At 47.7% G+C, this 23,876-nt stretch overlaps 1 protein-coding gene and 1 long non-coding RNA gene across 11 annotated transcripts in view; one reads left to right on the top strand and one right to left on the bottom strand.

Annotated features, from left to right (window-relative positions):
- The window catches only part of DLGAP2 (DLG associated protein 2), a 919,850-nt gene that overhangs the window by 50,557 nt on the left and 845,417 nt on the right, over window positions 1-23,876 (bottom strand). For all 10 annotated transcript variants that reach the window (XM_045398975.3, XM_045398980.3, XM_045398976.3 and 7 more), the window contains 2 exons: window positions 19,911-20,058; window positions 15,353-15,572 (listed from right to left, as the gene is read on the bottom strand). In XM_045398975.3, the coding sequence (XP_045254910.1) occupies window positions 15,353-15,572; window positions 19,911-20,058 (368 nt within the window). The remainder of the gene's footprint in view (window positions 1-15,352; window positions 15,573-19,910; window positions 20,059-23,876) is intronic.
- Window positions 5,202-8,871, top strand: LOC141407544 (uncharacterized). Its single transcript, XR_012416993.1, has 3 exons — window positions 5,202-5,837; window positions 5,870-7,428; window positions 7,483-8,871. It is a non-coding gene; the product is annotated as an uncharacterized lncRNA (long non-coding RNA).

The following is a 23,876-nucleotide window of genomic DNA, read 5'->3' as shown; positions in this document are numbered from 1 at the left end:
TCGGCTGGGCTCAGGGTACCCGGGGAAGACGGGCCACACAGAACACACAGAATCTAGTGGGTCAAGATTTCCAGCCACATACAGGTGTGGCTCTTGCTTCAATCCTGGCCCTTCTGCTGCGAGGCAGAGGTGGGGAGGAAGAAATACGGTATCTGAGTGCTTTCGAAGAATCGGTAAACCTGTTTATCTTCAGAACGTGGACCCTGGACGGTACGTTTGAGAAAGTGAATACATGTATCTGTTAGCAAAATTCCCCAAATCATTCCCCATGTAGTCCGCTGAGCAGGGGTTTTCTTGGTGGTGGATGCTGGAGGCAGAGATGGGAAGCAGCAGCAATGGCAGGAATGTCTATACCGTCCTCCCATCTCTGCTCCAGCAACTGTCACCCCAGCTTCTGTCTCTACCCTCCTCCCATCTCTGCTCCAGCAACTGTCACCCCAGCTTCCGTCTTCTCGGTCAAGAAATGCAGATGCACATTCTGAGGATCTCTTGAAAAACACCCAGTATCTTTCTCTGGAATAGCCGAAAATGTCACATAATTCATTTCTGTTTAGCGCCATCTGCCAGATAACACAGGTGTTTTAGAATAAAACCTCCATCCACAGAATAAGTGTGTGGCAGACCACTCCTATGCCTTATAATTAAATCATGATCTAAGCTTATGCTGTCAATATTCAGAAGAGACAGGAATTTTGACCATTTTATGAATCATAGAACAGTTTGTAGTCATTCAACACCGATCAGAAGAAGGGACAAAAGTTTTTGAACATGATTATCCTTTTGTGTATACGGAGCTTCTAAATCTATTTTCAATTCTGTTTCCTTTCCTTTTATAAAGCATCTCTCCATTATCTTATACACACCAGGCACTAAATACATATTTGTGAGTTTATTCAGTTGATTGTGTGATTGATCGAAATGGTTGTAATGACCTGCTGTAAACCAATAAACAGATACAAGAAATACTTTTTTTTTTTTTTTGAGACGGAGTCTTGCTCTGTGGCCCAGGCTGGAGTGCAGTGGCCGGATCTCAACTCACTGCAAGCTCCGCCTCCCGGGTTCCCGCCATTCTCCTGCCTCAGCCTCCCGGGTAGCTGGGACTACAGGCGCCCGCTACCACGCCCGGCTAATTTTTTGTATTTTTAGTAGAGACGGGGTTTCACCGTGTTAGCCAGGATGGTCTCGATCTCCTGACCTCATGATCCGCCCACCTCAGCCTCCCAAAGTGCTGGGATTACAGGCTTGAGCCACCGCGCCCGGCCCTAAAAATACTCGTTTTTATTACAGAAAGAGATTAGGAGCATATCCTGCCCTATGAAGAACTGGAAATGTAGCCTGTCGCCATATTTAAAGTGTGGGACTTTTCCTCCAGAAATTCCATGAATCTGCAGTTGCCTGTATCGACCATGATCTTTCGGTTGCCTTAGCTAATCAATGTTTTTCTTTTTCTTTATCTTCCTTATGCTCATGGTAACATTTGATACAATCCATCATTCCATTCTTTATCTCTTTCCTTCTTGGCTTCCAAAACTGAATAAATAAATAAATAAACAGAGATACAAATATTCCCCATGATGAATCCACTGGGATTTTCAAAGCTTTCCCATGACTTATGCTTCAAGAGCACAACACGATTCTCTATCTTAATGGCTATGTTAGGATGAAATGAATCCAATGTAATTACATATTTTAAAAAGGAGTATTTTTCCTATATTCATAGAAGTTTCCTTCCTATATAACTATTTCCTTACTATATTTTATTGCCACCTTCTATGTCATTTGAAAATATCAGTAGTAGTGATACAAATCTCACCACCCAAGTACCTAAAACCACAGACCAAACCAGTGAAGTTTCTAGCACACTACATTTTTGGTGTTTGAAAAAGGGTTCAAAGATTAATTCAGAGTAATCATTCTCATTTAATCTCTTGCTTTGATTTTAGGAACATTAAAATGGCCTAAACAAATTCTGTTTAGCCTAACACCACTGCTGAAAATATAAACAGCTAGCAATAACTAGACACTGGGTATTGAGTAGTTCTGGTAGCTTTGAAAAGCAAAAAGAATTCAGTGGTTGGGTTTTTCCTTCAGTTTAAAAATATTTTTGATATATAGTGTTGGCTTTTGGACATCTTAAGTTTTAGGTAAAGGCAGTTATTCAAATTCAATGTATGTATCTACCTGAATAATTTTTACTTTTCTGGAGAATAAAATTAAATTTTGAAGGGTCACAGGCAATGATTTTTCGGGCCCCTCTGCACCTCTCCCCAGGCGTGTGTTCAGACGCCATCCAAGGATGACCGCGTGCTGGCTGTCGTTCCGGGAAACGCCTGCACTCCACTCACGTTGAAGAATAAACCTCTGTGATGGGATTTGTATGTTTTTCCCCACAGTTCTTCCCATTTCAAGTGAGATCAGCGGTTCTTCCTTTCAGAGATTTCTATGGGAGGAAGCCAACCCCAGGATATCCTCTCACTGGCAAAGATCACCTTGACTTTCACAAAAGCCTGTACTCAGTAGAGACGTGACCGAGGGGCCCAGGGGCCCAGGGAGAGGAGGGAAGAGGTTGGAAGCCGGAAATGATGACAGCCACAGAAGGGGAGCTGCGGGTCCCTGAGCAGCTGCAGAACACGGCTCCTGTCCTGATCATGCCCCAGGGAAGCCCTGCAGATTTGATGGAATCCTGCATGCAGAGAGGGACCCAGGATCTCAGCACAGCCGGAGGGAACCAATGGCCTACGACCAGGAGGCTTCCCAGATGCCTCCAAACCTCCTGGGAGTCCTGGCCTTGGTAATGCCCTGAGTTTAACCTGAAATGACAGAGGCTGAATTTCACAGGACACCAGGCAGGAAGTATGGGAACTCAGAATGGAAATTCAGTTGATTAAAAAAAAACCCATTATTTCTTGCACATGTCGGTTATAGATAATTGAATCATGTCCACATAGAACATCTGATAAGGATGCATGGGTGCCCCTGAATAAGTATCGTCCTCAGAAAGGAATTCTACAGAAAAAGGATCCAGTCGATGCCAAGGCTAACAGCCGAGCACAGTGGAGTTTAAAACTTAAACATCCAAGTCCTCTAAGTTAGGACAAACTCTGAATAGAAAGGGAATTAAAGATCTTATCAACAGTAAATCTTCAAATCACTCACTCATACGTTCAACCCGTATTTATCGAGCCTGGCCTGGTACGGTATGTGGCACAGGTTAAACTCATCTGACTTATCGCCACAGGGGCCTTGGGCGTGGTAGTGACATGAAATGTATAAAAGTCGACCGATGTCTGTGACCGTGGGTTTGTGGATTGTCTGGGGGCAGGATGAGGGATTTGTCCCTTTATAAAGGGATCCCAGGGAGCTTCCTCACGCTTCTTCCACCATGTGAGGATACAGGGAAATCTGCTCCTATGAACAAGGAGACTGCCCACGCTGGACACCCTGACCCCAGACTTCCAGCCTCCATAACCGTGAGAGATAAATCTGTGGGGTTCATAAGCCAGGCTATGATGCTTCCTTACAGCAACCAGCGTGGAATGAGACAGAGACCCGGCAGGGGACCGGCAGCTCCTGCAGCCTCAGGTGTGGGGACGGTGGCGTTTCCAGACCGTTGCAAGAACCCTTCAGGGATGAACTATCTTGATGCTGCTGTGAGTATGAATCTCATAGGAATGTGTTCTGCTGTCTGCATTCATAACAGAAGTAAATTGTAAATTCAAGTTAGTGAAAGCTAGTGAAGACAAAGACGCACTTTTTATCCCATCCAGAGAACTGTCCGGCATTATTCCGAATAGCATCGCCTCAGGCCCCCACCACCAATGGCAGACATCACCTAACCATCTGCAAACTGAACGGGAAAGACAAGGCCGGGACACGGCGTGTGGGGAGCAAGATGTCTACTTCCTTTCATTTCCATGTGATGCTTCGAAGGAAAAACACCTTTTTAAGGTGAATTCTCTGGGATCCAGGAATACCTATCAGGAAGCTATTTTGTTTACGTCCAAAAATGTCCTATTAAATCATCTCAATGACTCTTGGAACCCACGAAGCAAAGGAAGAAAATTTCAAGTTATAAAAGTAACAAATAGGCCGGGCGCGGTGGCTCACGCCTGTAATCCCAGCACTTTGGGAGGCCGAGGCAGGTGGATCACGAGGTCAGGAGATGGAGACCATCCTGGCTAACACAGTGAAACCCCGTCTCTACTAAAAATACAAAAAAAATTAGCTGGGCGCGATGGTGGCACCTGTGGTCCCAGCTACTCGGGAGGCTGAGGCAGGAGAACGGCGGGAACCTGGGAGGCGGAGCTTGCAGGAGCCGAGATAGCGCCGCTCACTCCAGCCTGGGAGACAGAGCGAGACTCCGTCTTAATTAAAAAAAAAAAAAAGGTAACAAATAAATTACAACTTTTTACTGTAATATATAGTATCTGTAAGATTATTGTCTGGGTAATCAATAAACCCAAAAAGTATATATATATATACTTCATGATCACATTTTAAAAATTTCATATATTACTCCATATAATCCATATTTTGCATCATTACATGGAAGAAATAAATACACAGATGCTCCTCAACTTGCAGTGGGATTATGTCCCCACAAACCCGTCATATGCTAAAAACATCATAAGTGGGAAATACATTTAATACATTTAACCCATCAAATATCATAACTTAGGCCAGCCTACCCTAAATGAGCTCAGAACACTGACACTGGCCTGCAGTTGGTCAACATCATCTCGATTAATGCCTATTTTATAATATGTTGACTATCTCCTCAAATTCATGGAACAGTGTACTGAAAGTGAAAAACAGAATGGTTGTGTGGGCACTCAGAGTATGGTTTCTACAGAATGTGGGTGGTTTTCATGCTATTATACGGTTGAAAAATTGTAAGTCTAACCATCGTTAAGTCAGGGATGATCTGTACTAATGTTGGATGATTTTATTTCATTCATTCATTCATTCATTCATTGATTCATTCATTCATTCATTCGAGGCACGGTCTTGCTCTGTCACCCAGGCTAGAGTGCGGTGGTGCAACCAGGGCTTTCTCTAACCTGGAATGCCCGGCCTCAAGTGACCCTTCCAAAGTGCTGGCACTACAGGCGTGAGCCACTGCGCCCAGCAAGTAATTTCATTGAAAAGCATCACTCTAGTTTTTTACGCGAGGAGAGGAAAAGTATTTTTTTCTCAACGTTTTCAGAATGTTTTTAATTTTATGAATCTACATAATTTGTTTTTAATGTAATGCTTTTTAAACGAACATCCTGTTAGAATAAAAGCCACGGTGTCAATACATTTTCAATATATTGATGAGACAATGTAACGACAAGCAAATGATAAACATAATTCTCTACCATGGGAAGGAGAGGCCGTGCTTCGTGCAGACACAGATCAGATCAGAAGCGCGTCGTGCCGCTTCCTTAAGAAACGATTTCTGAGCTGGGGCTTAAAGCACAGCTAGGACTCAGGCAGAAACTCAAGGAAGAAATTCTGGGCCGACGAGCAGCAGCCGTGGAGGCGTGGAGGTGCGAGAATTTCTGGAAGGGTGGCCGGGAGGGGGTGGGAGCGAGAGGGCAGCCAGGCCGCCTGGCGGGGCCGGGTCACTGGGGTTTGCGACCCCACAGAGGATGGCAGCCTTCACTCCTCTGGCTCTTGCATGGAGCCAAGACAGGGCTCTTGGTTGGGCGGGGTTAGGGTCAGGCTGTGTTTTTAGCAAGAATGTCCTGGAGGCAGGATGGAGAGTGGGTGGGAAGTCCCGCCAGGCGCCTTGGAGGCTGAGCAGGCACCCAGGTGAGCACTGACAATGGTTTCAGCCCTGAGGGGTGACACAGGTGAGGGCTGGTGGGTTTGAGGGGTGACACAGGTGAGGGCTGGTGGGTTTGAGGGGTGTAGGAGGCAGATCCAACAGTACTTCCATCTCCACAAATATCTGAAAACCTGAAATGACTCATTCATTCACCTACTGACTTATGCAAACATCAATTATTTATTTCAGCCATTACTTTTCTGGGTGATAAGATGTTAAATGACCAATGAGAAATCCTTTCTCACAGTAACTGTTACTCTTAGGACAATGATACGGAAGTCCTCACTGGACTTCTGACTCCATCCCCATAAACATGTGCCTCCAACTGTACCCCTACTTTAGGGAGGAGACGGAGCCCCAGGACAGATGCACCCCTACTTTAGGGAGGAGATGGAGCCCCAGGACAGATGCAGATCACTGTCAACTGCAAGAGTCCTGGACTATGAGTCAGGAACCCATGGCTCTAGTTTCATTCCTATTACGACTAATTGGTCTAGACAAGTTCGCTTGTTCAATGACAGCCTCATCTTGAAATCTCATTACCTGGGAGATCATCCCAGCATTCACATTGTAATTCCAGTCTAAGTACGTAGACAGGAGGATTGTATCAGAGAAGGACACAAATTACTTGAAAACGGCGGCTTTGAAGGGAAGAGCGGGCTACACACTCGGGGAAAATCTTTATGAACACATTTGTTCTCACCCGAGTAATTCCGGCTTACACATGCAGTTCCTGACACAGATGCACGACTGTCCTGCATCACACTCGCCTTCTGCAAACCGGGAGGCATGTGATTCGTCTGCCGTGTCTGTTCTAGAGAGAGGTGTCAAGTATTTTACCTTTGGAAACCCTTACTGGGAGCTGGCTCCACTCCTTCTCTACAGCACAGACCAGGGGCTCCTGTCCTAACTCCGACACCTGATCCCTACCCATGCCCCCCAGGGCTTCTCCTTCCCCACAGCCAGGAGACGTTGGGTCTCCCTCCTCTATGCGGAGACTGTGCTCTGCCATGGCTTCTCCCATCAGTCCCCAGGGCCGACCGGCTTTCATCCACTCATCCTGTGTGCTCAGCACACGACAGATAAAGTACATAAAGCTTTGGCTGTCGTTCAAAGAAATCAAAGACAATGAAATCACAAAGATCAGTTTTCCTCTTTTAGGTATCTGGGCTGCATGTCGTCATTTCCTGTGAAACACACGTCTAGATGCACAGGGGCGGCCACGTGAGACGTCCCCCTGCGCCTGCGTTTAGCGTTTGATGATCTTGGTGCCGTGCTCAGGCCCGTAACGGGGTCTCATGCCCGAGTCCCGGGTGCGCGCCTCTGAACCTCGGACACAGGGATGGGATCTTCATGATGCACACCCTGGGCTTTAGTTTGCAACGTGGAGCTTTTGCCGAAGGATTCTTGGGCTTCATGGAAGCCATCGTGATTGGCGGCTTCTGAGACGTTCTAATGGGGACCATGACAACCAGAGGCACCTCCTGAGCGGCTGGGAAGACGTTCACCTTCCCTGGGACATTTCGGACCAACTCCCGCACGATATCGTCATTGCCAGGTTTCTGGAATCCGGCCTATGCTGCGCTACGGGGTTGGAGATGTGATGTCAGCAGCAGGTCTGACGCCGAGGACCCACGGGGCAGCCCGCCTGGGCTTCCCTTCAGCAGCAGGTCTGACGCTGAGGACCCACGGGGCAGCACGCCCGGGCTTCCCAGGGTGGACTCTGAGCCTGCACACAACATCCATCAGCCCCAGCCAGATCTGGCTCCTCTCCATCAGGATCAACCTGGACTTATTACAAGGATTTGTGTAATACTCCTGGAAGAGAAATGGGTTCCCCATGGGTCAGTGTCTGGAGAATGTCACCATTTATAACTGGCTCGGTTCCAGAGAAGAACTCATTCATTCTTGACTCATTCATTCAAAAATGAGTCCACCATTCTTGAATGGTAAATACTCCATTATTTACCGAAACCTGCTATGGTAAATAGAATAACACTCCTCCAAAAATGTCTGCATCCCAGTCCCCAGGGCCTGTGACCATGGTACTTTATGTGGCAAAAGGACTTTGCAGATGTGAGTAAATTCAGGATTTTGAGATGGGGAGACGATCCTGGATCATCCAAGTGGGTCCAGTGTGATCTCCAGGGTCCTTACATGAGGAAGGGAGGGGGTTGGAGTCAGAGGAGGAGGCTTGGATGATGGAGGCCCAGGCAGGAGCCATGTGGCCCGGAGCCAAGGATGGCAGAGAACTCCAGAAGCTTGAGGAGGCAAGGAGTGAACTCCGGGGAGCCTCCAGAAGGACCCGATGTTTGATACTAGCCCCACAGAACCCACTTTAGACTTCTGACCTCTGCAGCTGTGAGATGGTACATCTGCGCTGCTGTAGACCACGGGGCTTGTGACCATCTTTATAGCCACAAATATGAGACCAACACACCTGCTTTTTAGGGGTTCCTCAGTCCAGCCCCATCTCTGGGGTGACCCATAGGGGTCTCTGCTGTGAATTTATGCAGGGCTCATGGACACCAGGAGCCTGGGCTTACCCCGGGTGGGGGGTGGCACAGGACCCCCGCTGCTCAACAGACGGGCTGCCCAATTCAGGCCTCGCAGCGGCTTCCCAGGACTGTCCACAGTGCCAAGACGCAGGGGCAGCCTCTGTTCCCACTGTGGTGAGCTGGGGCAGCGTTGAACTCCCTCCCGTGGTCCCTCCCCATCCCTCCTGGCTCCCACCTTTCCACTCTCCTTCCGGAGGCCCCTTCTCCCCAACATGCTGGACGCTGCGGGCTCTGGTCTCAGGCCTCTTCTCTTGCTACACCCTCCTGTTCAGGGGTGGCTCCATGGTTCCAGACTGCACCTCCAGCCTCGACCTCCATGCCTCTTCCTGAAGTTGGGTTGGCCAGTCCTGGGACCCTCAGCTCAGCACGTGGGAGCTGGGCCCCGTTGGCTTCGGCTGCTGAGAGGCAGCAGCTGGAGAGGGCTGTCGGGCACTTCATCCCACTCGATCCCGGCTCCCGGTCGCAGTGGTCATCCCTTCTTCTACCCGCACTCCATGACCCAGCTCTCTCGGCTCCGACAGCATCACCTCATCCTGTTACTGCAGCCCGAGGAGGAAATGGCACAGCCCCGTTATGTAATTGGATCTTTTTTTAGAATCTTCAGTTGGCGTGAAAGATGACTGTTCTTTATTCTAGTACATTTTTTACATTCCTAAAACAGAAAGTGATCATGTGTGACTTTTTTCATTCGTGAACAAATGACTCTCTTCATGTGTTTACTGCTCATGTGTTTTCATGCTGGGATCTGCATGTGTCCGCCGCCTTCTCTGCGTCTGTCCCTGAACGGAGCCATCATTACAGCCTCTCCTCCTGGACTCCTAGGATACTGCGCTTCCTGGATGAGGTCTTGGAGACTCCCTGCCTGCACGCTGGCTTTCTGGGCCTCATCCACGGCCCAGGCAGGAGGCCTCTTAGAAGCCTCTTCACAGCTCCCTAGAGCTCAGCTGGGTGCCCCTGGAGCTTCCTCTGAAAGCCATTCCTGCGCCTGTGCCTGGCACAGCCCAGCCTTGTCCCTTCTCACCTGTGCTCTTTGAGGAGCTGTCTTCGTGCTCCTCTGCAGTATGGCAGGGCCGCGGGTCTTCATTATAACTTGACTCTGCCCCCGTGTTCGTCCTGCCGTGCTGCGGTAATGGAGCAACGCTGATTCTCTCACATCGTGGAGGCCGTGAGTCCCAGACCAAGGTGCCGGCAAAACTGGGGCCTCCTGAGGCCTCTCCTGGGTGTGCAGATGCCGTCTTCTCCCCGCATCCTCACAGGCTGGTCCCTCCGTGCGTGTCTGTGTCTTCATGTCCTCTTCTTATAAGGACACCGGACAGATTGGATTTGGGCCCCCTGTGACCTCATTCTACCTGGTTACCTCTTCGAAGGGTCTGTCTGAAACTCAGTCACATTCTCAGGTCCTGGGATTAGGGTTCAGCACCAGGTCTGGGGAAAACAACCCAGCCACAGCCCCGTCTCCTGCTTCGAGTCCTCCAGTGTTCTCCAAATTTCAGCCCCATCTCCTGCTTCGAGTCCTGCAGTGACCTCCGAATTTCAGCCCCGTCTCCTGCTTCGAGTCCTGCAGTGACCTCTGAATTCTGCAAGTGCAAGCACCACAGGCGCAGTGTGGACGTCCCCGTGAGCTCGTGTCCCCCGTCCGTCCTGCCTTCCCGCCTCTCCCTCTGGGCCGGGCGCCCTGTGAATCCTGGGGCTGAGGTGCCCAGCGGTTTTTGGGAGGTTTGTCATTACTTCAGGCTGGCACCTCCCTCTGCCCAGGTTTCTCCTGCCCAGGCCTGAAGCCTCAGCCCAAGTCTTCCCATAGGTGGAAGAGGCATCCCTGAGGCTGCCGAGGTGCTGGCTTTCCCCTGGGTTTCCAGAGCTGTCCACACACATCTCACAGCACCCAGCAGGTGGCCATGGCTGACGAGCCTTCAACTGAAATTGCTTCCAGAATTCAGGCCTCTGGGGCCAACGCCCAGGACGTTAGTGCTTCAGGATTCAGAGCACCTGGTGCCGCGGCCGGCACACAGCAAACGCTTAATAAATGCTTACGATATAAATGTAATTTGATCCTTCCTTTAGAATCTTCAGTTGGCGTGTAAGATGACTGTTCTTTATTCTAGTTCATTTTTTGCGTTTCTAAAACAGAAAGTGATCACGTGTGACTTTTTTCATTCATGAACAAATGACTCTGTTCATGTGTTTACTGAAATGTGGCTTTTTGTCGCCTTTGTGGGGTGTGTAGGCTGGTCCTGGCAGCGCGTAGCTGTTGACTTGTGGAAAGCTATGACCTGAGGCTGTGGGTCTGAGAGCCCCAAGCAACAGTTTCTGAGCCTATTTGTACAGCCCTCGTGTCTGAATGACAGATCCAAGGAGAAGACGTGTTTGGGGAATCTTCTGGTTTTCAGATTTTGTGGCTCACAGAATCTCCAGCTGCTCATTTTTCCAGTGAAGAGCTAAATGTCCTTCCCAAAACCTTTCCCCATATAGCGCATCTTATTTTAACTCCGCAGGGAAGTTGGCTGCAGGGTCTCCTTGCCAGCCCTATGGGGAGGGAGGAGAGGAGGGTGAAGGGCCTGGTCAGAGGTACGTGGGCCTGGAAAGGCTGCACACCATACACCTGGTCCCCAAGCAAGCACGTCTGCAGAGGCATCCTGCCCGCGGAGCCAGCCAGAGGCCAGACAGATCCTTCTCCTCTGGGGTGCACCTCTTCCCTCTGACCTGGGGTGCTGCGTACTCGGCAGCCATCAGCCGGGTTTACCAAGGGGTGCCCGTGTGGCCCAACACACCTGAGTATGCCCTGTGGTATTTTATGATTTCAAATCACCTTTAGTCTATTGGCAAAACATTTTATGAACAGCCCAGCTGACATCCATTTTCAGTTTCTTTTCTTTTAAATTCTCTACTTTTTCAAATTCGAGTTTTAAAATATGTTCACCATCTTGTCAGGCAAACTTGCATGTCAGTTATACGGTAACTCGACGGTACCAGGCCCTGGTACCAGAAGAAGGTTTGAGGCAACACGTTTAGTCCATGATGAAAATTTCGCCAGGCCCACACGCCTGAAAATCCGCTCTTCGTGATAAGATAAAATTAAGTAAAACACTGTCTTTTATTGTAGAAGATTAAAAATGGGAGAATCAAATACATAAATAAATCATAGTTATTCAAACTGAGGAAGGTCAGCAAAGAAGTAAAATTTTAAAACAGCAACAAAAATCATAGCATTGAAAAATAGTTATTCTGCCTCTTATATTCAAGGTACTGATATATAGAGATAATTTTTCTCCTCTATGTTGGCAAGTATCTATCTCGGAAATGAAATTACTGTGTACCCTTGAGAGACAAGTTGCTATAGAAATATAAATAATAAAATAAGTCTGGGGCTGTTTCCTCTGCCATGGTTTCTACAGATTTTCCCTTTGTTTTCACGACTTCTAGAATCAGTTGTATCATATGTTGAGAACATTTCTGACCCAGAGAAAAATCATTATAACCTAATTTTACAGCATTTTGCTTCACAATATCAATAATATTCCCTCCCTAGAAAAATCAGGTGAGATGCATATTTGGACAAGTAAAGCAATCCGATAAATCATTTCCCAGATGAGAAAGAAACCATGTGTGAAATGAAAGTTAGATGTTTTCAAAACCACTTCATTGAAGGCGAGGACACTAATCAATATGCAGTGGTTTTCATAATGAGAGAAATAGTGGCACGAAGGAACGTGCATGTGTGTAGGTCACCCGCCTCCCAGTGCGTTCTGTTCTTGAGTTCCCTGGCAATTGGATTAAAAGGGTCTATCTCAGCTGAATCACCAGCTGCCTTTAAAGGTTGAGGGAAAAAGCAGGTGAACTGGGGTGTCCCCAAACCAACAAATGTCCTCTGGGAACCTCAACCTGTCCATGTTTACAATGATGGTCTAAGATGTATTTTTAAATTCTCAATACATCTTTGATGTATATATTCAATATTTATTATATGAATATTATACATTTGTATTTCTACAAGGTGAAACAATCTAATAATAACACCAACTTTTACCTTTCGAGCCTGCATAAAGTAATGTGTTTAAACAAATCTTGTTCTTCAAAGTACTCACTTTGGAATGTTTTCAAAAATAGCTCTTTAGAATTATTTTCATGAGCTAGTTTTAGAAAGAAAATCATAAAAGAAAATCAATCTGTCAAAATAATCTCCCTCCCCATACACACACACACACACACACACACACACACCACACACACACACACACACGGATCGATAAAGGATAGCTACTGAATGTAGTGTTAGTATATCAATTCCCAAGTATTTAAATACACAAGTCAGAAGTATTTAAGTAGAAAATTTTTGAAATCCACTTGACTCACGGACAGGAAGCTTTGGATCAAATTTGAAGTTCAGCTGTCACAATGATCGAGGCACTTACATCCTGTACATTTTGATAGTTTTCCCCCATAATTTTGTTTTCCCAGATGGGGATTTTTCATTTCTTTGGTACTTTTTCATAATCTTGCTAAATAGACTATATCGCATGTCATCTAAATTTTATTTAGTAAATAAAGATTTAAATATTTAATATACAATACTTAGAGTAAAATGGGAAACAGGAAAGGTTAATGATTAGTCTGTACTTATATTTCTTCACAAGGGTAACTTGTAATCTTACAGTGCTAAGTATTTCCCTCAGTGCTTTTCATTTCTTTCCTCATTTGATTCTCAGATGTCACATAACTCGGACAGTCCCCTGCATCACCTAGAGGAAATTCTGACTCAAAACTAGGCCAAGATACAATAGAAACTCTGAATGGAATCTTTTTTTTTTTTTTTGTAATTTCTTTGGTAGGTGCATTTTTGGAATACAAAATACACATGGTAAAAATTGTATATATATAAATTAAAATTTTAGTCTGAGCTCAGAACTGGTTCTTATCACTGTGAAATCTGTTTTATTTTTATTCTCTCTATAATGACAGCCCTAAAAACAATAAAGTCCTTTTCTATGAGGTAATGATTGTTTCAAAGCATTTCTGAAGACTATGAAAGTGCTTAACTGTTTACTTGCTCCTAAGAGACAGTAAACAAATACTGCTGAATGTATGAGTAATGATGTCTTGGAGTGCTGTTTTTCAATGCAATCATTGTAGATCTCATGACTTCCCGAATTCTAATTTGTTCAATGTTTACATCAGGGCAGAGCATGAGAACTGGCCCAGGATTTCACTGAGGGGCAGGAGTGAGCAGAACAGGCCAAACCAGAGGAAAGCAGGAGACTATGCCGGGTGCCCACAGCTACCCGGTGGCGGCACCTGGGGCACGTGTTGTCAGCCTGTGGATATCCCTCGGCAGGTCCTGGGCACTGCTCTCCCTCGCACAGAAAGCCCTGCTGGGAGCCAGAGGGCCAGGATCTGTTGCCTTTCTCCCAAAGCCCCGGCTCAGTGGCGCCAGCATTGAAGAAACCTCTACCACACAAAAAGCACACCGAGGATCCACAGCTTTCTTTGAAAAATAATCTTTAAACTTATGCAAATAAATTACCCATGGCTACAGCTTCGTTTTGAATACCACAGAAACCAAGAGTCAGAAAAGTTAACAAGCCTAAGGTCTTACAGTGAGGACATGATGGAAGACAGTGTGAACACAGTTCCTTCCCTTCCATCCACAGACTCCACTATGAAATACTTTCTTCACAAAGTGCGACGATAGTGCCGACTGCAATGTGCGGTTCTGCAAAGTGCAATCTCCTGGAATTCTTGTTCACTTTAGCACTGAAACAAACCAAGACCTTTTCACGGGTGTGATGACACACTCACTCCTGCTGAACTTCTCTTTGCTTCTCTCCTGTTATGTGTCTGCTGTTCCTAACACGATTTATCACGAACATAGCTCTGTTCTATTTCCCCTCCGAGCTGTCCTGTAAATTCCTAAGACACAGCTGTAGCATTCCAAGCCCTCTGGTATTCAGAACGCCTCACGCCCCAGCACTGTGTTATTTTATAGCTTCTCTCTTAGCCTCTATGTGCAGTGCCTCGAGCTTTTATTGCTTGCTGCGTTTTATGGGTTTCTCCAGGCCATGTATATTCATCGTGTTATAGAAATAATAACATATTAGGCAGTAAAATATTAGGCAGTAATACTGAGGTTGGGCAGTAAATTTTCGAAGGGGTGGGTATGGTTTTCCATGAGAACTAAAGGAAATAGAGAGACTTGAGTCTTCAGAGCTCTAAGATGATTAGTGCAGCTGCATTAATGATGTACCTGCTTAGCGGTGGTGAGTCGTGTTTACAGATCTGTTTACTGAGCAAGAGACTGTCTGCACGTCGCTACCGGGGAGCCTGGGCGTCACCACTCATCAGCCGAGGTCTCACTGCAATCCATTACACTTTGATATTTAACACTTTTTTTTTTTTTTTTTTGAGACGGAGTCTTGCTCTGTCACCCAGGCTGGAGTGCAGTGGCCGGATCTCAGCTCACTGCAACCTCCGCCTCCCGGGTTCCCGCCATTCTCCTGCCTCAGCCTCCCGAGTAGCTGGGACTACAGGCGCCCGCTACCGCGCCCGGCTAGTTTTTTTATTTTTTATTTTTTAGTAGAGATGGGGTTTCACCGTGTTAGCCAGGATGGTCTCGATCTCCTGACCTCGTGATCCGCCCGTCTTGGCCTCCCAAAGTGCTGGGATTACAGGCTTGAGCCACCGCGCCCGGCCGATCACCTTCCAAATGTTAGCACTTCCATTTTTTCCCTCCTCTCTGAAATTTTATACTAGTTACACTTGATTATTTTAAGGAAACTTGATAATTAGTTGTAAGAAAAAGAAAGGTTAGCTACAAGAGACAAAACACCCTTGCGAATGCGACGGTGTAACGAACGCAATTAGGAAATGTTACTAAACGTCAGGAGGGTACATTGTGCCTGTGGTGCCACGTGCTCCTCTCTCCTTCTAGGAGGAAGACAGGCAAGCCTCTAGAGGCCCCGCTGAAAGGCTGAAAATGGCGTTCCCTTACCTGCTGTTGACCTGATGGTGGAGGTGATGTCAGAGGGTGTCATCATGGGAATACATTCGTCATCTTGGGAGTAGCCGGCTTGAATGGCTCGAAGGTAGCTGTGACTCCTTGTTCGGAAACATCCCGGGAGGTCGAGGGCGTCCATGGCCTGAGATTCGACTTCACTGAAGACGGACTCGCACACGGACTCGAACTGCCCATTGATGTCCGCCTCGCTCACCTGCAATCATCAACAGCACAAGTGACGCCCCGGCCTCCAGGGTCACCGTCACATTACAGAAGAGCCAGGAGACAGCACTCATTCCCGCGCTCCCTTTCACTGCCTCCTATTTCAGCCCAGTGAACCCGAAGTCAGCACGGACAACGGCTGAGCTTGGGGAAGAGATCACTGGTGTTCCCTTACAAAACACTTAGGCAAACAGCCAGTCCCAAACGTTGATGAAATTCTGGGGGACCACAAGGCGAACCTTCGAGGTAAGATTGACAGTTTTTACAAAGTTTAAGAGAGAGAGAGGACTTTTAAAAGATTAGCAAAGTACCTGGTACAAAGTAACTGTTTAGAATCCATTTCTTCCTTCCCTTTCCTGCATGACTGCCCCACCTTTCCAAGCTACTAATGGTGTGATGGCTCCGGGCACTGAGGCCGTGTAAGGAAAAGCCCATTCAGTGCGTACACTAACTACTCAGTTCTTTTTCAGAATACGGAGTCTGCTTCTACCCATTGCCATGGCAACTCATCACAAATTTGGTTTCTAAACTCATCTCCTTCTCACCATTACGGCAACAATCTGAGTCCAGATGAGAAAGAAATGGCTGTACTGGTGTTTTTGTCCACATGAAACGTGCTACTTTACCTAAATTCCAGGCTTTCTTATTCTTCCTTAGCTCAGGATATTAGTATACTCCTTCCTTCCTTCCTTCCTTCCTTCCTTCCTTCCTTCCTTCCTTCCTTCCTTCCTTCCTCCCTCCCTCCCTCCCTCCCTCCCTCCCTCCCTCCTCTCTTTCTCTTTCTCCCCTCACCCCCTCCCATTCAGATTATTTCTCTTCTTGTTTCTCCTGGGGATGTGTGAGAGCTCAAAGCACCAACAACTTTCTGAACTCCCTGGATTATGTTGGCAGATACATTTTAAAAATATACTGTTTTAAACACCAGATTTGTTCTTTTCCTCTAGTTGTCAGCAGAGTAAAAGGCAAAGTGAAAGAATCAGGTTCTCCCTCTAGTAGTTGTGTTGTTGACACAACACGACAATTGGTGCCGTCTCCAAGGTCAGACCCGTGGACTTCTCTGGTTTCACCCTGAGGTGACCTACGTGCTGGAAGGACACGGCCTCTTTCCTCGTGAGCCTAAGTCAGCACTGACCCTGGACAGGCAGAGGGTGAGCTAAGGGCAGCGAAGCCTGAAGCCACCCTGCAGGGAAGACAGGCCCACGCCGGGCTGCAGAAAGAGCTGGCACAACACCGGCAGGGTGGCCTTTTTCAGAAAGGTCTGAGGATTCCTGATGCTGGACAGAGACAGACAAACCCAGGCAGGCACAACCGGGACACAGCCGGCAGGACGGCCTCAGGAACCCAGCAAAGTGCTCAGAAACACACACACTGGCTTGGAATCGGGACGTTTTTCTGGACCATAAATTTCTTCCGATCTAAGTTTTCACTTACGTAGAATTGTATGGAAAAGTCTTAGATTGTGTCATTCCTGTCAAAGATCTATAGTAGACAGTGTGAGAAGGTCTGAATCTATGTGAGGCCCTGGTACGCCTCAGTGGACACCCTTCTGCAAGCCCGGCCCTGGGCCCAGCTGCCCTCGCTCCTAAAGAATCTCGAGACACCGTTAACCTGGTGCGTGCATTTCACAAACAGAAGCCGGCATCTCAGCAAGGACCCTTGGCTGTGCTTCCAGCTAAAAGCCTTTCAATGAGGTTCTAGACATGAAGTTGACTCCTCCTCCCCAAAACAAATAAAAAGTGGTTGAGGAGCATCTCAAGTTGGTCCAGCAGGGAATTAAAATGATCCGTTCACCCAGACCTCCCGCCGAGACTCAGGACACCCAGACCTCCTGCCGAGACACTCAGGACATGGGGACCTCTGCCCGAGACTCTCGGAACACGAGCTGCAGGAAACCCAAGCAGAGTCCAGCTACTGAGGTTCCAACGAGGAAACGGCATGGACATAAGTGCCTCTCACAAGACTTCAGTTAGATTGTTAATTCCCTTTTTGTGCTTGAGAAAAAATTGAGTGTTAAAGATGAAGGGCAAACTTTTAAGAAACTTTGGTTTGTCACCAAATTCACATCTCCCTAGAGCCCTGAAGTGTTAGAAATTCCAGCTGTCCCATCCTCAACCACGGGAACTGTCCCCTCTCCTTCCAGAATTGTTGGGTCTCATGGCCTAGGGCTGGACAATCAATTAGTGGAAGTTTATTTCTGGGTGTGATACAGTCTCAGCTACTACTAGCGTTCCAGGATTATTTTAAATAACACTATTTTTTTTTTTTTTGAGAATTCAGAACTGAGTTCAATTTAAAGTAATGCCACAGAACTCTGCATAGGAATGACTTAGAATTCTAAATTTCAAAGTCGTTAAATAAACCCCCAAGCACCCAACTTGTCTGCTTAACCATTGTTTCCAATGTCAATCCTTTCAGATAGAAAAAGATGTGAGAAAATGTTATTTTTACTGGCTTATTTTTGTAGATACCATCTTGGGTTCATCAAAAGCAAGATGACGAGAGAACTAGTATATTTAGCTTACGTTTACCCCCAAAAATGGCGACGAGTCGCAGAGAGCCTCTGAAAGTTTCATAAAAGTCTCTAAAGAGGTGTGAGATCCATTTAATTGAAACTTGTTTGTGGAAAGCATTAGAGATGAACGTTCATACCTCAGATGGGATACCTTTGCACTTCCGTTTAAACCTTTTGTTGGGTTACATCTGATTTTTAAAGCTGTATTTTGGTAAACCAGGTTATATCAACTGAAACGGAAGGTGCCAGCTTTAAAAGAAGAAAGTTTGCTTTATCCTCATGTCTGTGTAGCGAGAAAGTTGTTAAAACGTATCACTGACTTTCAGTTACTCTGTTCAGTTCATTAGTGTCTCCCAGAATCATCTCGGACTTTATGCTGAAACAGAGTATTTCCTCAATTATTAAAATAATTACAATTATCTAGCTGCTGAGGGTCCGTTGATGTTACTGTTTGCAGGGGCTGGAGGGCCCACCATTCCCATTTGCCCAGGACTTGAGTGCAGGGCTGGGGATGGTCTTTCCTTGTCATTGGGAAAAAGAGTCAATGCAATTCCTGCCGCAGATGAGAACTTAATCCCATTTCTGGAAGCAAAGAGGTAACTGGGTAGATAAAAGAGGCGGTAGACTTCTTGACTTGTGGACTAGGAAAAACCTTAATAGTTCAGTGGAAAAAGTTCCGAGTACAACTTTCTGATGAGAAAAAAACCTGCACAATGAATAGACTCTACCTCATGAGGAATTTAAAGTCTGTGGCAAAAGAAAAGACTTGTGCTTACTGAGCCCCAGGGATGCTTCCAAAGCTCATAGCACGGTCTGCAGTCAGGGGGGCTTTCGTGCCCAGAATCATATACTATTACTTACTGTTATCATGGTAATAATAAGTGCTATCGTTTTTGAGTACTCAGTATATGCTGGACTCTTTACCTAATAACATCCAAAATGGACTGCATACTTATTTTGTCACGCGGTGAACGGCGTCATGGGAGGGCACGGAAAGCCCAGGCTAATCCCTACTCCACAGTAAGTCAGAGAAAATGTTCGGTCAGCTCAGGCTCTTAGTCCCTACTCCACACTAAGAGAAAACGTTAGGTATACAAACTCAAGGTCAACTCAAGCACTGTTTTCCGAGGCATTTAAATGAGTAAGCAATGTGTGTAATTAAAATGATAAAATTTCGATTCTTCTTTACCATATAATATAGGATGATTAGACTGAAGGACACCTGCCCATTTTGTCACCGTGCGTTCTCAGGCCTGTCCACCACAGGTGGGGGAGCAGGGGGACCTCCCTTTCACAGCCCCCGTGTCTCAGGGACCTGATTTTAATACGACCCCTCGCGTGGTGCCCAGGGACCCTTCTCCTGGCCACTGTGCCTGTCCTGAAACCAGCCCTGCCTGGGAGTGGGCCCGACCGGCAGGACTCTGTGAGTGACACCAGGCCCTCCTCTCACAGGACTTTCTGAGGCACAATTCAGAGGACACAGCTGAAAGCCGTGCTGCCAGAGCCTTTCCCTAGCCCCCTTTTACTGGAAAAAGAGCCTGGGAAGAAGGAAGACAGCCTGAGAGGCCAGGATGTCCAGCCTTCCGGTCATTGCTTCCCCAGAAAAAATCATCGCAAAATGACACGACACGTCGAAAAGAATAGTAAGTCCGTGAGTCTTTGATCGGTCAGAGCTAATTCCAGGCGGAACCCCCTTCGGCGTGGCCTTGCACAAGCGCTGCTGACGGGAGGGCAGTGCCATTGCCGCCTGCGCACCGGGCCTCTGTGCCAGCCTGGCTTGGGAGACTGGACCCCAGGGGAAGGGCGAAGGGACCCGACCTGGCTCACGCAGCTGGCCTGGCTCAGGGTGCTGACGGCCCTCATGTAGCTCTGGTTCCGGGAGCGGAATTTCGGGGAGTTGTAGTTCGCAGCGGGGTCCAGGCTGTGGCCCACAGGCACGTCGCTTGCAGCTTGCAGGTAGCTTTGGCTACAGGAAAGAAGAAAGGAGAAAAGGTATTCTGTGAGTACCCACTGCAGGGCAGAGATGGGAACGACCGTCCAACCCACACCGAGAGGCTGACACCCACTGCAGGGCAGAGATGGGAATGACCATGTAACCCACACCGAGAGGCTGACACCCACCGCGGGGGAGAGATGGGAACGACTGTCCAACCCACACCGAGAGGCTGACACCCACCGCAGGGCAGAGATGGGAATGACCATGTAACCCACACCGAGAGGCTGACACCCACCGCGGGGGAGAGATGGGAATGACTGTCCAATCCACACCGAGAGGCTGACACCCACCGCAGGGCAGAGATGGGAATGACCATGTAACACACACCGAGAGGCTGGCACCCACTGCAGGGCAGAGATGGGACTGACCATGTAACCCACACCGAGAGGCTGACACCCACTGCAGGGCAGAGATGGGAATGACCATGTAACCCACACCGAGAGGCTGACACCCACCGCGGGGGAGAGATGGGAACGACTGTCCAACCCACACCGAGAGGCTGACACCCACCGCAGGGCAGAGATGGGAATGACCATGTAACCCACACCGAGAGGCTGACACCCACCGCGGGGGAGAGATGGGAACGACTGTCCAATCCACACCGAGAGGCTGACACCCACCGCAGGGCAGAGATGGGAATGACCATGTAACACACACCGAGAGGCTGGCACCCACTGCAGGGCAGAGATGGGACCGACCATGTAACCCACACCGAGAGGCTGACACCCACCGCAGGGCAGAGATGGGAACAACCGTCCAACCCACACCGAGAGGCTGACACCCACCGCAGGGCAGAGATGGGAATGACCGTCCGACCCACGGAGAGGCTGACACCCACCGCGGGGGAGAGATGGGAACGACTGTCCAATCCACACCGAGAGGCTGACACCCACCGCAGGGCAGAGATGGGAATGACCATGTAACCCACACCGAGAGGCTGACACCCACCGCGGGGGAGAGATGGGAACGACCATCCAACCCACACCGAGAGGCTGACACCCACCGCAGGGCAGAGATGGGAACAACCGTCCGACCCACAGAGAGGCTGACACCCACCGCAGGGGAGAGATAGGAATGACCATCCAACCCACACCGAGAGGCTGGCACCCACCACAGGGCAGAGATGGGAACGACCATCCAACCCACACCGAGAGGCTGACACCCACCGCAGGGGAGAGATAGGAATGACCATCCAACCCACACCGAGAGGCTGGCACCCACCGCAGGGCAGAGATGGGAACGACCATCCGACCCACAGAGAGGCTGACACCCACCGCAGGGCAGAGATGGGAACGACCATCCGACCCACAGAGAGGCTGACACCCACCGCAGGGCAGAGATGGGAACGACCGTCCAACCCACACCGAGAGGCTGACACCCACCGCAGGGCAGAGATGGGACCAACCATCTAACCCACACCGAGAGGCTGACACCCACCGCAGGGCAGAGATGGGAATGATTGTCCGACCCACCGAGAGGCTGACACCCACCGCAGGGCAGAGATGGGAACGACCGTCCAACCCACCGAGAGGCTGACACCCACCGCAGGGCAGAGATGGGAACAATCGTCCGACCCACCGAGAGGCCAGCATCACATTTCCAGCGGAATGTCTGTGTCTTTTGATGGGTAACTTTGCCTTATGCAAATATTCTGAGATTCACATTTACGATTGTGAATTTCATCAAAAGTAATAGGGGAGGCTATTTACAAAATTGCCTTTGAAACCTGAGATTTTATGGCCAGGCAGTGAAATTAAGATCATTCCACATTTTTTTTTTAGAAAAGTGCTGAAAGCACTAGTAACTCCTACAGCATAATAGCAAACTCAGCTCCTGAATTTACGCCAAAAAACTGAGAGTTTCATAAAAATTATTAGCTCTCTGGCAACTTTACGTATTTAAAAAGTAACAGAAAAAATACAAGGCTCGCTTTCAGTTTTAACTTATGCAAAGCTGTCCAGGTTATGCAATATCGGCAAATATAATAGGAGTAGGCTGAGTGAAATCCATTTTATTATCATAATGGTCATTTCCTTCCAAACTCCCTTAAAATAAATCAGCGTTCTCTGGTCTTCCTTCTTGCCATTTTGTGAAATGTTAAAAGCGTGGAAGAACCCTGTGAGTGTTTTGTAGATCGAAGGTCTGGCTTAGCTTACATTTCTGTCTAACTGGACCACTTTCCAGTTTTATTGACAATCTTACCACAATGCAGCAAAATTCATTTCATTTTATCAAAAGCTGTAGAAATGTGGACAAATATGATTAATTATTCTTCTTGCCTCTTTTGGATCATAATAGGAACATTAAATATCAGTGCACAAGCAGGTACATAAAAATGTATCCAGATGTTAGGTGGATGATTCTGACTCCAGAGCTGGGCATTAAAGCACGCACTTGCTTTTCAAATTAAACACTTGGTGCAGTTTTTCTCTGATTTACTTCAGTCTTTAAAAATGGAATATCAGAGAAAAAAACTGGACTCCATGAATTCTTATTAAGTGAAGTTTATTCATTATAGATTTAAAGTCATTCTTTCTGCTAAATATTTTTGCTTTAAGAGAAAATGTATAACATATTCCAGCTCCTACCTATCTTCCCCTCCCTGACTTAGACCAAAAAAAGGAGGGAGGGAGGGAGGGGGAGAGAGAGAGAGAGAGAGAGAGAGAGAGAGAGAGAGAGAGAGAGAGAGAAAGGAAGGAAGAAAGGAAGGAAGAGAGAGAGAGAGAGAAAGCAAAGGGAGAAAATTAGTTTTGAGCCAATTCTAAATTCACTATGTATGAAGCACATGGTCTTCACGTCGACGCCCGCCAACTCCCGCTGCACCTGGGCAGTGGGATGGGCAGCTCTGCTGCAGATGTGGGGACCTGCACCTGCACCAGCAGGGGCCCTGTCCCCTCCCCTCCTCTGTGGATCCCCCAGGTCACCTGCCAGTGAACACAAGGTGAACAAACACGGACCCCTGACCTTGGCTGTCACCACCCTGAGTGCACAGGTTCCACAGAGTGGCAATATGTCAACAGTATTCTGAGATATGGTCGCAAGTTTGAGGCTCAGGTTGATGGATGCGTGGACTCATTCTGCAAGAGACCACCGCTGGCTTCCTTTGAATGTGTCCACGTGCCTGTGCGTTTTTAACACAGGGTCATGTGCAGGGGACGGAGCCCTGAGCTGTGGAGCCCAAGCTGTGTGGCCTCAGGTGGATGCCAAGAGCCCTGACTGAGGCTCTTAACTTGATTCACCTTTGTTTTTGCAGAAACATAAACCTCCTGCAAGTCTGCTCTCCTTCTGTGCTTCCTTGAGATTGCTGGTTTCGTAACCTGCATTTCTACTACTCAGCACTTTCTACCAATTACCAATTTTCTTCCAATACAACAGCCATCCCTTCTGATTAATACCACCATTTTGCATTTTAACATTCTCAAATTGAGGCTGCCTTCTAGACTGAGAAAACCTAAAAGAAGGATTCTCACCCTCTGGATATGCTGTCTAAACAGCGCGTGGTACGCGAATGAAGGGATCACTTCGAGCCATGGCTCATCACCCTGGTGGTGGCTACTGGACGGCCCTCACAGGTGGATCAACGTGCTTTGTGAGTCTATGTTTCAAATACGTATTCTCTCAATGATTCTCTTTATTTCAAAATGGGGTGTGACATGTAAATGTTGCCACTGAAGACAGCTAATAATTTTTTTTTTAAAACATGGACTCACAGTAGCTAACCTTTTCTAGGCACAATTACGCCAGAGATGCTAATAAGTGTTTTGCATTGTCCTAACACAGTTAATTTT

This window comes from Macaca fascicularis, chromosome 8 (genome assembly GCF_037993035.2).
Source record: "Macaca fascicularis isolate 582-1 chromosome 8, T2T-MFA8v1.1".
NCBI classification, from domain to species: domain Eukaryota; kingdom Metazoa; phylum Chordata; class Mammalia; order Primates; family Cercopithecidae; genus Macaca; species Macaca fascicularis.
This window is presented reverse-complemented; position numbering and strand designations above follow the sequence as displayed.